General features: G+C 40.5%; 1 protein-coding gene across 8 annotated transcripts in view; it reads right to left on the reverse strand.

Moving 5' to 3' along the window:
• Positions 1 to 33: 33 nt before the first annotated feature.
• Positions 34 to 14,276, reverse strand: part of srpk2 (SRSF protein kinase 2) — a 71,868-nt gene continuing 57,625 nt past the window's right edge. For 5 of the 8 annotated variants that reach the window (XM_081607842.1, XM_081607841.1, XM_081607843.1 and 2 more), the window contains 7 exons: positions 12,665 to 13,600; positions 11,049 to 11,149; positions 9,495 to 9,602; positions 9,343 to 9,412; positions 6,670 to 6,762; positions 6,307 to 6,399; positions 34 to 2,167 (listed from right to left, as the gene is read on the reverse strand). In XM_081607842.1, the coding sequence (XP_081463968.1) occupies positions 1,983 to 2,167; positions 6,307 to 6,399; positions 6,670 to 6,762; positions 9,343 to 9,412; positions 9,495 to 9,602; positions 11,049 to 11,149; positions 12,665 to 13,600 (1,586 nt within the window). In that variant the 3' untranslated portion in view covers positions 34 to 1,982. The remainder of the gene's footprint in view (positions 2,168 to 6,306; positions 6,400 to 6,669; positions 6,763 to 9,342; positions 9,413 to 9,494; positions 9,603 to 11,048; positions 11,150 to 12,664; positions 13,601 to 14,276) is intronic. The other 3 variants (XM_081607847.1, XM_081607846.1, XM_081607845.1) reach the window with 2 other exon arrangements.

The following is a 14,276-nucleotide window of genomic DNA, read 5'->3' on the forward strand; positions in this document are numbered from 1 at the left end:
CCAAAACAAACGACTACATTGAAGACAAAAGAATCCATTAATCTAATATTTATTAAATCTGTCAATGAAAAACAGACAAAACTCAATTCTGTCGATGTCATCAGGAAGAACAGTCAGCATGGCTGAGCGATGAAGATCGAGAGGATTTGGTGCAAAAATTGGGAGGGGGGGAAAGAAAGGGGGAGAAAAAAAAATCTCATCACATATCCTTTATTGCAAAACAGTTTTTCTTTTCACCACCATCAACAGCCCATATAGGGCAGCACTGTTCAAGTAAAACAAGAGGGGAGAGGTGTTTATTTTTTTTCTTAAAAAAAAGTTCAATAATAATATTAATAATGACAAAACAAATAAAAACATCTCTAATAGACAAACACAATCACCTCAGTATAAGACAATTTTCTGTTACGGTCACAACAACCAGAGAGAAGTTGTTCGTTTTTTATTCCCCCCTATATTTTTAATGAATTAAATAGTTTTTAAAAATATCTCACCATTTAATTATAATCATCTTTTTTTTCATTTATTGCGAAAAATAGGCAACTGGATTAATTGTGATGATTCAAGATTTGTGTGTGTGTGTGTGTGTGTGTGATTAAGTAGTCAGAGACGGTGAAACTTCTCAGTGTTGGCACTGAGACTAGCATTGCAGTACTCCCACTGTGCCACCAGGTGGCAGCACGAGTCAGTTTGAGCATTCCTCCAAGTTTCAGTCGAGGCAGAATGTCCCGCTCCTATTTCTCTGAAGGGGAAGTCAAGTACTGCCAACAGCCAGTTTTTTTTTGTTATTTTTCTTCTCTTTTTTTTGGAATGATACTTGGGGTGTTTGTCCACAGTCGCTTATTTGCGTTGCGAAATCTAGTTCTATGTACAAAGGTTTCAAATCCCTGAAAGACATTTACAAAGACGAGTGCAACCTTCCACGTGACCGCCCCCTTCCTGGGGAGGCTCAGGGATACTCAGGGTTCCTCCAGAGGGCAAAAAGACGGGTGGGTCGGTTGGGGTAGTACCAATCAGATCTAGTAAACGTGCCACAGAAGGATTCAAGAAAAATTGTTCCTAGGAATGAAGTCAGAAGAGAATGTCAAAACCTTGGAGTGAAAAGTGTCGATCCTTAGTAGGAAGGTGGAGGAGGTCACCGATATTTCCTAAAGATGAACTGAAACCAGAAACCATCATTGGCTTGTCATATTCCTTCCTGCCCATTCAGCAGTCTCTCCATGCATTTCAAAATAAAGTCCTTTAACCCCAAACAGACTATTCTCCAGGTTAATACTGATTGTTTTGATTACAAACCTTCTCTGCATCAGTGTGATGTCCTCTTTTCTTCCCCTTGCAGTTCCAGTTCAGGACCGTAGAGGATGTTAAAAAACCATGTTAGGCGAGATGAGCTTTTTGTTTTCTTTCTTCTAGGACTGGATCCATGGAAGAAAGCACGCTGTAAACCGTAAAGTCTGACGTTGGTACTCCGTTAAGGTGGTTATATACGGGGGCATAGGCACAAACGTTCATTCTCTTGCAAAATAACACACCCACACACATACACCCTTACGGGCTCCAGTTGTTCATGGAAGATGGAGCTCTGGGCCGTCTGTCAGCAGTGCAACAAAGATTCTTGTGGACTCTTCTTACCGTGGAGGTCAACAGAGTTCAATAGTTTAAACTAAGAAGAAGAAGACAGATGAAGAAGAGGCTGACGTCTTGATGCCGGAAGAGGCAGCGACATTTTTGTTCTCGTCGATGAAACCCATCCTCTCATCCTAAGGTTCCTTTTCGTTGTAGAAATTGCCAGTAGCTTGTTTTTACATTCCCCATGTAGGAGTAAAGCCTGGCTAGGTGCGCTTGGAATGAAGAGGAGGGAAGCGGCGTCTCTTAACGCGACGGTTCCACTCGCTGCCAACAGAGGTCGAGTTTGGGCTCACAGTTGGGTGGAAGGGGGGGGTGAAAAGGGAACGGAGACGGGGTGTGATCAAAGTTTGCGGCTATGAGCTGAGCCAGGGGTGGTTTAGGCATTCCCCGGCCGAGGCCCTCTTCTCGGGCACCATCTCCAGCATGGGCAGCAGGAACTGCGTGAAGTGGCCGGCGTCCTCGTGCGACCAGCCGTACTTCTCGACCAGCACGTCGAACAGAGACCACGGCTTCAGCTTGGTGATGTGCCGCAGCTCGCCTGCAGGGAGGCACATGGAGCACAGTCAGTGTTGGCACCCAAACAGAAGGGATACATATAGAATAGATCTCCAATCTAATCCATCAACTTTAGCTTGTCCTGGCCATTCGCACTGCAAAGCTTTGCACGTTTCACACATTAAACATTGAGGTTTTAGAAGTTCAGCACCGATTTTTCCCCAAAGAAAAACAAGGGTAGACCCTCATAGATGAAAGAACGCAAAGATACTTTCAACACTATTAATAGATGCTATGACATCTATTTGATATGCTAATAAAGACAGTGTTGTTACCTGTAACAACTCTTATTTTTCTTTAAAATTGTAAAATGATCCTATAAGGGTTTGTAATAAAAACCTGCATAAACATTTATGAATTAACATGTTTGTGGGCAAGGTTACTCCCTAGTTGGCATTGTTTGGTTACCGGTACCAATATATATATATATATATATATATATATATGTTTTTAAAAATTACGGTTTCAGAAACATTTTTTCCATCATACCGTTTGGGATTTAAAGAGCTTTTAATGACAGTTTCCACCTCCAGTATGGACCTGGGGGTCACACAAGGCTGCCATCTGCCCCATCTCTTACAGCACACTGCTGGTTAGCTGGCTGGAAAAAGCCTCCTACATTTTCCTCTTGCGTCAAAGAAAAATTGCTTGGAAATACTTGGAAGTCGTGAAAACCACAGAAAGCCATGCTGTTAATATTAAGAGAGCACCAGCGGACAAGGCAAGACTATTTTTAATACGCAGCTACTTTTGATTTTTTTTTCTGTGCGATCATGCTACAATACTATGAAACTGACTTTTTAGCCAAAATTATACTGTGAGAATTTCATGATGAACTCAGACCCGCTCAGGAACATAAGGAGAGCTCAGGAATTATAGTTTTATTGTACTTGAACATCTAGGACAATGGTTCAGAACTCCAGTCTTGGTAGGGTGCATTCACTGACCACAAAAATATTGGATATTGGGATTTCTCCTGCATCTTTTAAAATTTCAGTTGGGCCAAATAATGTTCAGGTCATATAAAAGCAGCAAAGTTCTCATTCTAAATCCCTTTGTCTACAATTTACAAATGTGTTACCTTTAAGGAAACTAACGAGTAATAATAAGACTGACCACATTTTTATGGATTAAAACCTAAATTTTATGTTTAGCATTAGTGAGCAAGAGTCTCCCCGACTATCCCGTTTTTTTTTGGGTTGCAACGTTAAAAATGACCAGCATGTGACAAAAAGGGATCTGTGAGCAGAAGCTCTTTTGCTTTACCAAGCTGCCTGCCTCTCATTATTTTAGGTCACATATATTGTTATGCATTAAGATATTTACTTTTTAAAGAAACTCAATAAATAGTTTTTTCAGTACGAATCCATGGTCTGCCTGGACAAATATGTTATATAAAAAAAGCGACAGGCACCTTTTCGAGGGCCGCAATTATTTTACAATCAAACAGAACAGCAGCTGATTTTACTAATTACCTCACCTCTTTCTATTTATGGGATTGCTAATCAGTGAGGTGCTGCATCATTGTTGTGAAAGCCTGCAAAGTCTTGGCTGAACACCAGACTGACAGAAGGCAGATGGACAGAAATAGAGAAAGAAAGACAGGACGATGACCAAAAACGAAGACGCAAGTAACGTGTTCATTATTGAGGAAAAGATGGAAATAGTTGGCTGGGAATGCAGCTCTGACAGAGTAGAAAGAGCGCCGAGACTGGTTAATGATGGGGCTCGACCAGTAGGTTCGCTTAAAACCACGGCTGCCATGGTAACCTCTTCACACCGTGACAGAATGTCATCTATTTATCAGGCATTCTGGCTAGGGATTAAGACAAATATTTTAAGTGCAATTTTAGCTTATGCAGGGTTTCTTTAAGACCTTTTTAAGACTATTATGGATGAAATTCAAGACTTGTATCACAACAGAAATGTGCAAAAGAAAACTGTACATTTTATACAGTAGTGCTAAGCTTTGTTGCACAGAATGTACATGTCATCACGGTGAGCCAGTGGCAAAGACAATCGTCCAGCCAACTGGGCATTTACCAATGGTTGATGCAAAAAGCTACTTTGCTAGATAAGTAGCTACCTATGGACCTAGTTACTTCTGTTGACTAGCAGCTAGTTACCATTAGCCTCAACTGCCTCCAATTACAGAACCTAATCTGCATGCAACTCAAACTTTTGCCCGACTTATAAGTCGGACGAGAAAAAAAAATTATATATGCGAGATTAAATAGTCCTGCTACAAGCTTTAAGACCTGTGATCAATGTATGAGGACAATTTGAAATTTATCATTATAAGTAAGACTTTTTAAGGATGCGTAGACACTCTATGTACTCAACAGGTCAATAAAAATCATCATGCATAAAATTAAAAAAAAAAAAAAAAAAAAAAAAGGTCAAGCGGCCCACCAAAGACTTTGTGGCCCACAGGCAAACCCCCCGCTTTCCCCGAGGAGCAGAGTGGGGAAGTCAGTTCAGATTAACAGAGCGCTGAGAGATAAAAGGGTGAACAGTGAGACATCAAGTGCATGCTCAGAGACAACTTCAAAGCCAGAAGATTCAGATCTCATGACACACAAAGGAAGGATTTATGAGCAGGAAGGAAAACACCAAAAAGAGAACCTTAAAAAGTGAAGGAATGACAGAGTGCAAAGGTTATTAGCTTGATCGAACGCAGGTCTGTCCACTTACCAGGCTTAGAGATGAGCAGAGCCACAGAGGAGTGAGAAATGCTAACTCTTACAGATACTTTCAGATTTCTCCGTCAGACTTTTTTTAATCTTAGTTAATGCCCTGGTAGTTCTCAATGAACTTCACATCTTTACAGCTTCCTTCACTCCGAAACAATCACTTGACATGGACGTAATATTTGAAGGTTGCTATGGAGACTGGCTGATCTCTACATTAAAGTCAGTGATCTTAGGAGATATGTTTTTTCTCTACATTCCCCATCAGCCTCCTCACTGTGTGTCCTCATAAACAGAAGTGATACTGAGCAGAATGCCGCTTATAGCTATTACTCTACTTGTTATTTAGATAAAAATTGATTTTTTTAAAAAGATTTTCTCAAAATGTAAGCATAAGTGATGCTGATGCAATAAAAGCTGCATTGATCTAAAAGCTTTTTATGCATATTTCTCAGTTTGTTTGTTTTTATTTCAGGTCAAAAGATAAAATGAGTTCAAACTCAGCAAACTGAGTTGTGCAATTATTAGGGATGCGACTAATGATTCTTTTAGTAATCAAATATTCTGACGATTAATCGATTAATCATAAGTAAAATTAGCACATCCTGCAGATTTTCCATGCCCACTTAAGCTCATTTTATACAATATTAGAAATACATAAAAATACAAACAAGCAATTTAATGGCATTTTAAGTAAAAAAAAAAGAAGCACTTTAGTGCCTAAAATGCAATAAAAGCATTCCTTTGGGTACGCTTGATCATTTGTAGCAAAGTACAAATCGGCAGCTAAAGAAAATACTTCAAACATCAACAAAGCTGAGCCCTTATTACTTTGACATCAATACAGTGCAGGGCTGATATTTTATTAGGATTAACCGATTAGCATTTGGATAGCAAAGGGAGATTTTTTTTTCTTTTACAGAATTTGAACCAGGTGAAGCTCAAATTCCCAATTGAGTTTTGAGTTGAACAAATAAAGACTAAGAAGGTTTTTTCTATCTTAAATGGAAATTATTATTTTTTTTTAACAGTTTTGGCTTAATTATTGCTCTGATTGTGTTGTTCTTTCAGCAACTGGCTTCTGTTGACTACAGTTAGCAATTAATCGATTACAAAATTACTTATTTCAATTAATCACGATTAATCGTTTCAGCCTTAGTAAGAATTGCTCATCAGTTGAGTTTACAATATGTGTGCTGCAAGGGGAAAAAAATCCTTACAACTAAGGATTTAGAGATTTCAACCAGGTTTTCTAAGCTTTTGAGAGCCATTTCACATTAACGGCAAAAAGGAAACCCGCTGTGACTTCATACTTACCCGTACTCTGCCTGAGAGTTCCTATGAAAAAACAAAAGCTTGTCCGGCTTCTGACCCCCCACATTCACTTCCTGCCACCACCCAGGATGAGGCCTCCACCCACGGTTCAGTTTACCTTTCTTGGAGAAAAACTCTCGGCTGAACTTCCCAGCAGCTACCACTTTGCGCGGGACCTTCCCGAGGAGCTCCGTGATCAGAGCGATGTGGTCTGCCCCCACCATCACATACGTCACAAAAGGGAACAGGCACGGTTCAGCGTGACAGCATGCACACACACGTCAACACACACATGCCGTCGGCTGCACGGCCGCCGACACACACTGCAGTCCCGAGGGACACGTTTGGAGGCCGAATGCTGATCGTTTTGAATCAATACGCCCAATTGGCGTCAAATTGAAACGGTCTACTTGTGTCAGTTTTCTGTCCCTCTTTGACATCCGTGTGTCTCGGCGCCACCCAGCTCTCAGGCCATCGCTACCTCTTCTGTTGAAGAACTCCCGGGAATACTTTCCAGAGAGCGCAAAGTGCCTGGGAATGCAGCCCAGCAGCTCTATGATGTGGGCTATGTGGTCTTTTGGGGAGGGAGAGGAAGAGAAAAAGAAAGGGGGAAAGCAAATAGAAAAAGTTGAGTGAAAAACAAAAAGTAAAGGGAGAAACGGAATCAATAAAACAAGAGAGTAAGGGTGAGAAAGTAAAAAAACAAACAAACAGGGAGGGACACAGAGAGGGAGGAGAAAGAAGGAAACAAAAAACGACAATCAGAGATTATGAAGAAGGACAAACACGTTAATAAGCTGCGACACCACGGAATGAGGTAGTGAGGAAATGAGACGAATAAAATCGAAATAACGATTCTGAAATAACGCGGGCTCAGTGGAGGGGGAACAAAAGTTGCTTCTGTGGAAATCGGGATAAAACCAACAAAGACCTCTGATCCTGGCGTCTAAAAAAAACACAAAACAAAACAACAAAACGAGTGGAAAGTAGACGACCGAGCGAGGAGAAAAACAAGATGAGCGAAATCAGAGAGCTGGACGAGATGAAGAGACGGAGGATGAGGAAAAATGTTTGAGCTCTACAGGAGAGAGAGTCTGCATGCAGAAAGAAACACAGGAACGAAAAACTAATGAGGCTCTGAGGCGTATGTTACAACCTGCTACCTTTTTGCTGCAGCGTTCGCACGTTTTTCCCGCCGTAAAATTCAACAACTTTTCAAGCATTGTACAGGTACGATTTTAAACTTTTCAGCACAACACTTTCGAGATAAAAGCAATACAAATGAACTAAAACAGCACAATTTTAATTCTCTATTCTATGATGTCATTTATTACTCTAATTGGCATCTTGTGACAGAACCTTACATTAAACAGCAGAAGACGATTAACTAAAATAAAGCTAAATTTTATGTTTAAATGTCTCTCTCTTACACACCTGACTGGTCCGAGAACAAAACGCTCATTTAACAAAAAGTTTCCCAATTTCAATAACGTTAACGCAAAAAAAAACAAAAAACAAACTTAAGCCAACAATCTTTTTTCAATTACACAAATAAGTCACAGAGCCATTAGAAATAATAAACATCATTCCCTCGTGGTCTATTTACTGAAAACGACCGACTTAGAGAGTTTCAGTTTGGATTACTTATGTTGAAGTAATTCAAACAAATTGTGTTAACTTAAATGACCAAATTAAATGCTTTAACACAATATACAAAGTAAAATAACTAAATACATTTCTAAACGTTTTCTGGCATTCATTAAAACAGAAATAATTTTGGTAATTCTAACCGAGCTAAACAACGTAAGGTTTAGTCTAATTTAACTTCAGACAGTGAGGAAAAAAAGTTTTTATTTGCTGTAGCAAAATATCTGGTTTCAATGCAAAATACGCTCAAATCAAGCATCAGATTGCTCTTTATTACAAACCTGTGCAGCCTGAATTTTAAGGAGTTTGCACGGAAATGAAGCACTTCCCTAACCTTGAAGACACTTGAGTGAAATTCAAGCATTTTCAAGGATTTCAAGCACCCGCATGAACCCTGTTCCTAGGAACTAAATGACGCCAGCGGAGACGTGCGCTTTCTTCGTGTGAGAGACGCGAGTTGTGGTGAGCAGTGAGATGAAGACGGAGGCACAGAGGCAGAGTTCAAGGTGAAGGTTTAAAGTCGACAGTGGACAGGAGGATTTGGGGAAAGGGATTCCTAAACTAAGCATACTTCATCAATTTATCCATTTACAACACATGGCTAAAACGATCTCCATTGCTCGGAATGATCTTTTTGCAAAAAAGACAAGACATCTTAATGTCCACGTAGAAAAACTGTTAATTTACTTGGAGAATTTAAGCTCTCTTTCGAACAATGGAGAGACATCATATATGTAAGACACTTTGCTGATGATGTGGACGTTCAGTACTGGTGAAAAGCTGACAGATTCTTTAAAAGTGCGTTAGAACGTTCTTTTTTCAGGGTGTGTGCAACAAACAACTTCAGTGAATTTATTTTTCAATACCACAACCTAGCAGGTTTACGCATAAACCCTTCCCCACCATAATATTTAGCCAAGTGAATCTTAGAAAGTCACTACTGTTCACACATGTTTTACAGCCACCAGCAAGGATAACAGAAAAAAAAGATCCATCAGGATAAAAAAAATCCATTCTCTTCATTGCTAAATTTTCTGTTTATCTTTTTTTTTAAGTCAGGAAAAATAGAGATAAGATATTGGTTCTTAAAAAATAAAAAATTCTGAGAATAGACGCTTATCAAAAATGATAAAGTTGTTGTTTATAAGAAAAAAAAAGTCATGTGACATTTGTGGCTGGCCTGGGAGCGGAAATGGCTCGAGGCTGTAAATTTGCAGATAAAATTATTGCGCTTTTGAAATTATCTCAATCGCTTAAACTAGAAGTGAGTAAAAACGATCAGATGCAGGTATAATTTTAACCACAATAAAAAAACAAAATCTAACTTCGAAGCGTCTTATTACAGCATTTGAGAATCTCTGATGTTGTTTGTTGTGATTTAATCCCAGCCTGAATAAAGAACGATCCAAACGTAATAAAACATTCACTAAATATCCAGAACAGATTTCAATAATCTGGAACACATAAAATAAAACCAATTCATACAACGTTTTACTGAAATACTCACCCTCGTCCCGGGAGTAGTCCTCTCCAGAGTGAGGCTCAAACAGATAATCTCCTGTGGCCAGCTCAAACGCCTGACAGAAAACAATATTATAATAATAATAATAGAAGGGATGGACGATGTGTCCTCTGTGTTTTGGACTCGGTTCTGTTCACCATGCAGGCGGTGCTCCAGATGTCCGCCGGCGTGCCGTATCCGGCTCCTATCAAGACCTCGATGGAGCGGTACTGTCTCGTCTGGATGTCTTCTGTGAAGTGCTTGTGCTGTTCAGGAGAGGGGAAAAAAAAACAAAAAAAAAAAAACAGGAGAAGCATCACGTTGGCGTTTCTGAATCGGCAAGAAATCTTCAAAAATTCTCCCACTACTGGAGCATTGCTTTTTTATTTTTATTATTATTCATCATCGAGCGTGAGACACCATTTCTGTTTTCTCAGCAGTCGCTTTCTGCACTTCTGCTTTTATTCCTGCACGTCGGCTTATGTAAGACCAAAGATTTCTCAGCCGCTGCTGCTGGATCGCACCTCCTGCCAGAGCGTTCAGCTCAGCAGCCTGGATTTAATGATTTCTGCTGGCTGAAAAAATAAAAAAAAAAGAGGCCAGACTGACTGCAAACAGTACGACTGGAACGCCGTCTGATGGCTGTCGCGTTCCTGATCCTCTTCGTCTGTATTGGAGATGTTCGTTCGTTCCTGGTTTATTCTGCATAGTTTGCCGATATTTGGAAGCTAAGTTTCTAAAAGGAGTAATTTGGTCCAATTCTATGTTAAATGCCTTCTAAAACTGATAACTCCCCTTACATTTTTTTAGATTGTGTCACATCATATTGAACAACATTAATGTGATTGTGATTTTATGATAAACCAGCACAAGCTAGCACTATTATGCACTTATTACTAATTATCGATATCGTTATTAAGTATAACAATATTACCAGATGTAGCATTTTAAATTCTTATTATCAATATTAATAATGACATTCATGTTTTGGTAAGGAAAAGTGTATGTGACTTTTCATTTCGTTTCACAAATGCAAATCTGAAAAGTGCGGTGTGCATTTCTTTTCAGCAACCCATGGTCTCCATCAGCTTTGCAGACTAGAGACGGAAATTTTAGCCGGTTTTTGTCCGACTGAATGGAGATAATCAATTTCTATCGTATTGCCACAAACTTTCAACTGAATTTAGGGGTTGTACTTTGATTGGACCACTTTAATCCTCAAGTGTGCTTTGATTTAATTACATTGTAGCGCTAGCCGTTACCGTTTCCCCAGCAAAAGGGGTCAACTACAAAGGTGCCCCACACTTTTCAGATTTGTATTTCTAAAATCTTGCATCGCTTGTGAGTTGTGAGAAGCTTTGTGTTTTAACTTTAACATAAAATCCTCATAAAATACAATCAAATTTGTGGTTCGAATGCAGCAAAACATTTGAAATTTAAATGCAGTACTTCTGCACCTTGGGAATATTACAAATTTATCCTACAATAAAAAACAAAACCAAATTATCTCCCATCATAAGCAATGCCACACTTGCTTATGATATATATATATTTTTTTTAATTTTTTTATTTTTTTTTAAAGTATCTGATCTTGATATTCAGCACCAAACGTTGGAATGCGTTTTCCATTTTCATTTACCGATATTAAAACATCTACAGAAAAACAAACATCTATGCAAATGTTCCCATTAAAAGTCCAGGTTTCCTCTCACCACCCAGCAGGCGTTTCCGAGGTCAGCGATTTTGACTCTGATGGAGTCGGCGTTGCGCGGGTCGAGCGGGTTGATCAGGAGGTCTGCAGCTCTGGCCCTGACTGGGTGTGGACAGAGCATCACAGTTAGCGCACAACGTTCACCACATTCACTGAAACACCAATCCATGCATCTTGTCTTGCAGATGCATGAGAAAATTTCAGAAAAAAAAGAAGAAAAATCCATTCTTTAAATTTTGTATATTTATTCAACGGGACTTAAAAACAATAATTGCCGTTTTCACTCTTAGTAATTCATATAAAATTTATGTAAATTAATTGTTTAAAACAACTATTTGTTAAGATTATCAAGGAAACAATAAGATGTTTGTTAATCTTTATAGTCACAAAATGGCCAAAAGGAAAAAATAAAATACCTAAAGCAGCAATAATTAACAGCAACTGTGATGAATAAGGCAGGGAGGAAATCCCAGGTCTTCTCCAAAATGCAGGGTTTCCTCTACATGTAACGGCTCAAAAGTCAAAGCTGCCACACCTTCAGAATAAAGGTTTTTTTTCTCTAATACATGTTAAAGCCTACAGTTGAGCATTTATACTACTAACTATAGTCAGTCTGAAACGAATTAAAGCATCATGAAATATTAAAATTGACTTATTTAAACAAAAACAACAGTTGGTCGTCTGACTGTGAAGATGGCTACTGTGCGCTGTGCTACTCTCAGGAGTGAAGTAAACTGTAAAGACGACAGTCCGAAGTAGAGGAAAAGGCGAAAGAAGGCACCTAAAGGAGGTTAAGTTGGATGTATTTTTAGCTGACGCTCAAGTGAAAATTACCCTAATCTTAACGTATTTTGCATTTGAACAACAGTAACGTAGCTAATCAATAGAGTTCAGACCTCTTCAATAACTGAGGGACAACTGCTGCAGACAAAAAGAGCTTACACACCAACAGACATGTAATCTCACATCAAGCAGCTGCTTCAGCAACAGTTCAAGGTAATGATAGTAAAATGTCAAACGTCAGTGGATGCGTAACTGGTGCCGAGTCATTATGAACAAGCAGAGAGGGACGAGTTTTGGTGGAAAACTTTGAATCGTTCTCTAAAACAGAGTTTGTTTGTGCGTGCAGTTATCTCACATTAGTTTGCAGATTTGAATGTTCTGTCGCTGTAGACATTATTCAGTTAAGTGTTGATGAAATCTGGAAAGGAGATTATTATTACAGATGAGAAGAGCTGACACCTTCCAACAAGGTAATAATAAAAACTCCGCTTGGATCCTTCAAAGCTTTCAGACTCATGCCTATACTCATGACTATTAGATGTCTTTTGGAACTTTATAGAATAACTGATCTATTATCTGTACATATATTTGGTATGTTGTTATAATGTGGTCTCAGTACTATAATATGGTTCCCTGTAGGTAAAAATAACCATCACAATATCTCATAAATTCTGCAGCTTTTAAACTGAATTCCCAAACCCTGCATGTGCTTGTCAAGTCACTACCGCAGACTTTAAGACATGTTGCTGGTATTTCCTGTGATAAAACATTATAAATGAGCGCAAGAGCAAAGCAGAAGGGAAATAAAACATGCTTTGTGCCAATGCCCTCTACCTTTTGGCGTGTCTCCTGTGCTCGACGATGAAACGGTGCGACTGCGGTCCGCAGTGGGGCTATTTGTTGCGGGTTCTGTCCCAATGTCCACCGTCCCCACGGGAACCGGGTTTCCGGGTTCGGGGTCCAGAGGCAGGTCGGGGAAGAGGGGCACGGTGGCGCGGTGCTGCTCGCTGGAGCCGTTGGTCAGCGCCGGCTCGGCCACTTCGCCGTTGTACATCTCGTACCCGGAGCTGAGCGAGATGTCCCGGTCCGTGTAGCTGAGCTCAGACTCCACCAGGGGGCAGAGGACGGGCTCGGGCGTGGGCGAGGGGGTGGGCGGCGTGCCGGGGTTTTGTCTCAGCGACTCGGAGACCAGCAGGACGTGCCCGTTAGTTTTAGCTGAGTTGGTTTTAGTGATCTGCGGTTTAACCGGAGAGGTGCTGTCTGTGAAGAGGTCCGCCGTCGTTGTTGTCGTATCGTCGTCATCGTCTTCTTCGTCGTCGTATATCTCCTCATACTCCTCCCCCTCCTGCTCCTTTGACTCCTCCTCTTCCGCAGCCGCCTCCTCCTCCTCGGCTTTGCTCTCAGTCTTTGGTGCCTCTGTTCCGATGTCTCCATCCTCCTCCTGCTGCTTCTCCTCCGCTTGTTCTTCTTCTACCTTTTCCTCCGTCTCCTCCTCCTCTTCCTTCACATTCTCATTTTCTGTCACTTTCAGTGGCTCCTCCTCCACTTCGTCGTTCTCCTCCTCCTCTTCATCCTCCTCTTCCTCCTCCTCCTCTCCTCCCCCATCTGCTTGTCCTGAATCTCCCTTACCTTCTTCTGAGGCAGGGGGTATGGGGGCGTCTTTTTCAGCGACAGGCGTGGGCTCCTCTTCTTCCTCTTCCTCCCCCTCCTCTTGCTGGCTATCAGCGGGGATTTGGGGCGTTTCGCTTTGCTCCTGGGGAGGCGCTGCGCCTAATACGAAGACAAGGGCAGAAAAACAGCAAGTGGGTGGAAAGGGGATAAACAGCAAGTCCAGTCAAAGACGACGTAGGCGAACGGAGAGGCAAACTAAAGCGAGTACGAACATGACAGAGACAGGGGGGCGGAGGAGGAGGAGGCAGACGGAGAAAACGTTTGTTTCTGTGAATCAGCTTGGAGCCGATCCACATCCTTCCCATTCACAAGGCAGCAAAAAACTGCATCTGCATGCTGACGGGCTGAATCACAAGCCGTGCCTCCATTCCAGTTGTCGATGCAAATTCTGAGACGATTTTTAAAATACAACAACGTTTTCAGGCGTGTTTCTGTCACCTGGTTGAACCGAATCAAACACGCCACAGAAAGCGTCATTCCATCAGCTATAAATATCAGAAATATTTACATTTTGTGTTTAAGATGAAAGATAATTTTTTGTCTACGTTTATATGAACTTCTCAAGTAGCATTTTTAGTTTCGTCTGTTTCAAATTCTGTAAAAAGAAAAAAAAAATTCCAATCGAGCACCTTTTGCTTTCCAATTACTAACTGATTAATTCCCAAAAAATAATCAATAGATTATCTCTACACTGTATTTATTTACAGTAAGTCAAACAGAAGGGATGGAGTTTTTTTCACCATGTTGACATTGGAAGTAATTCCTTAGCCTTTCC

The sequence above is a fragment of the Poecilia reticulata genome, chromosome 6, assembly GCF_904066995.2.
Source record: "Poecilia reticulata chromosome 6, P_reticulata-male-v2, whole genome shotgun sequence".
In the NCBI taxonomy this organism is placed as follows: domain Eukaryota; kingdom Metazoa; phylum Chordata; class Actinopteri; order Cyprinodontiformes; family Poeciliidae; genus Poecilia; species Poecilia reticulata.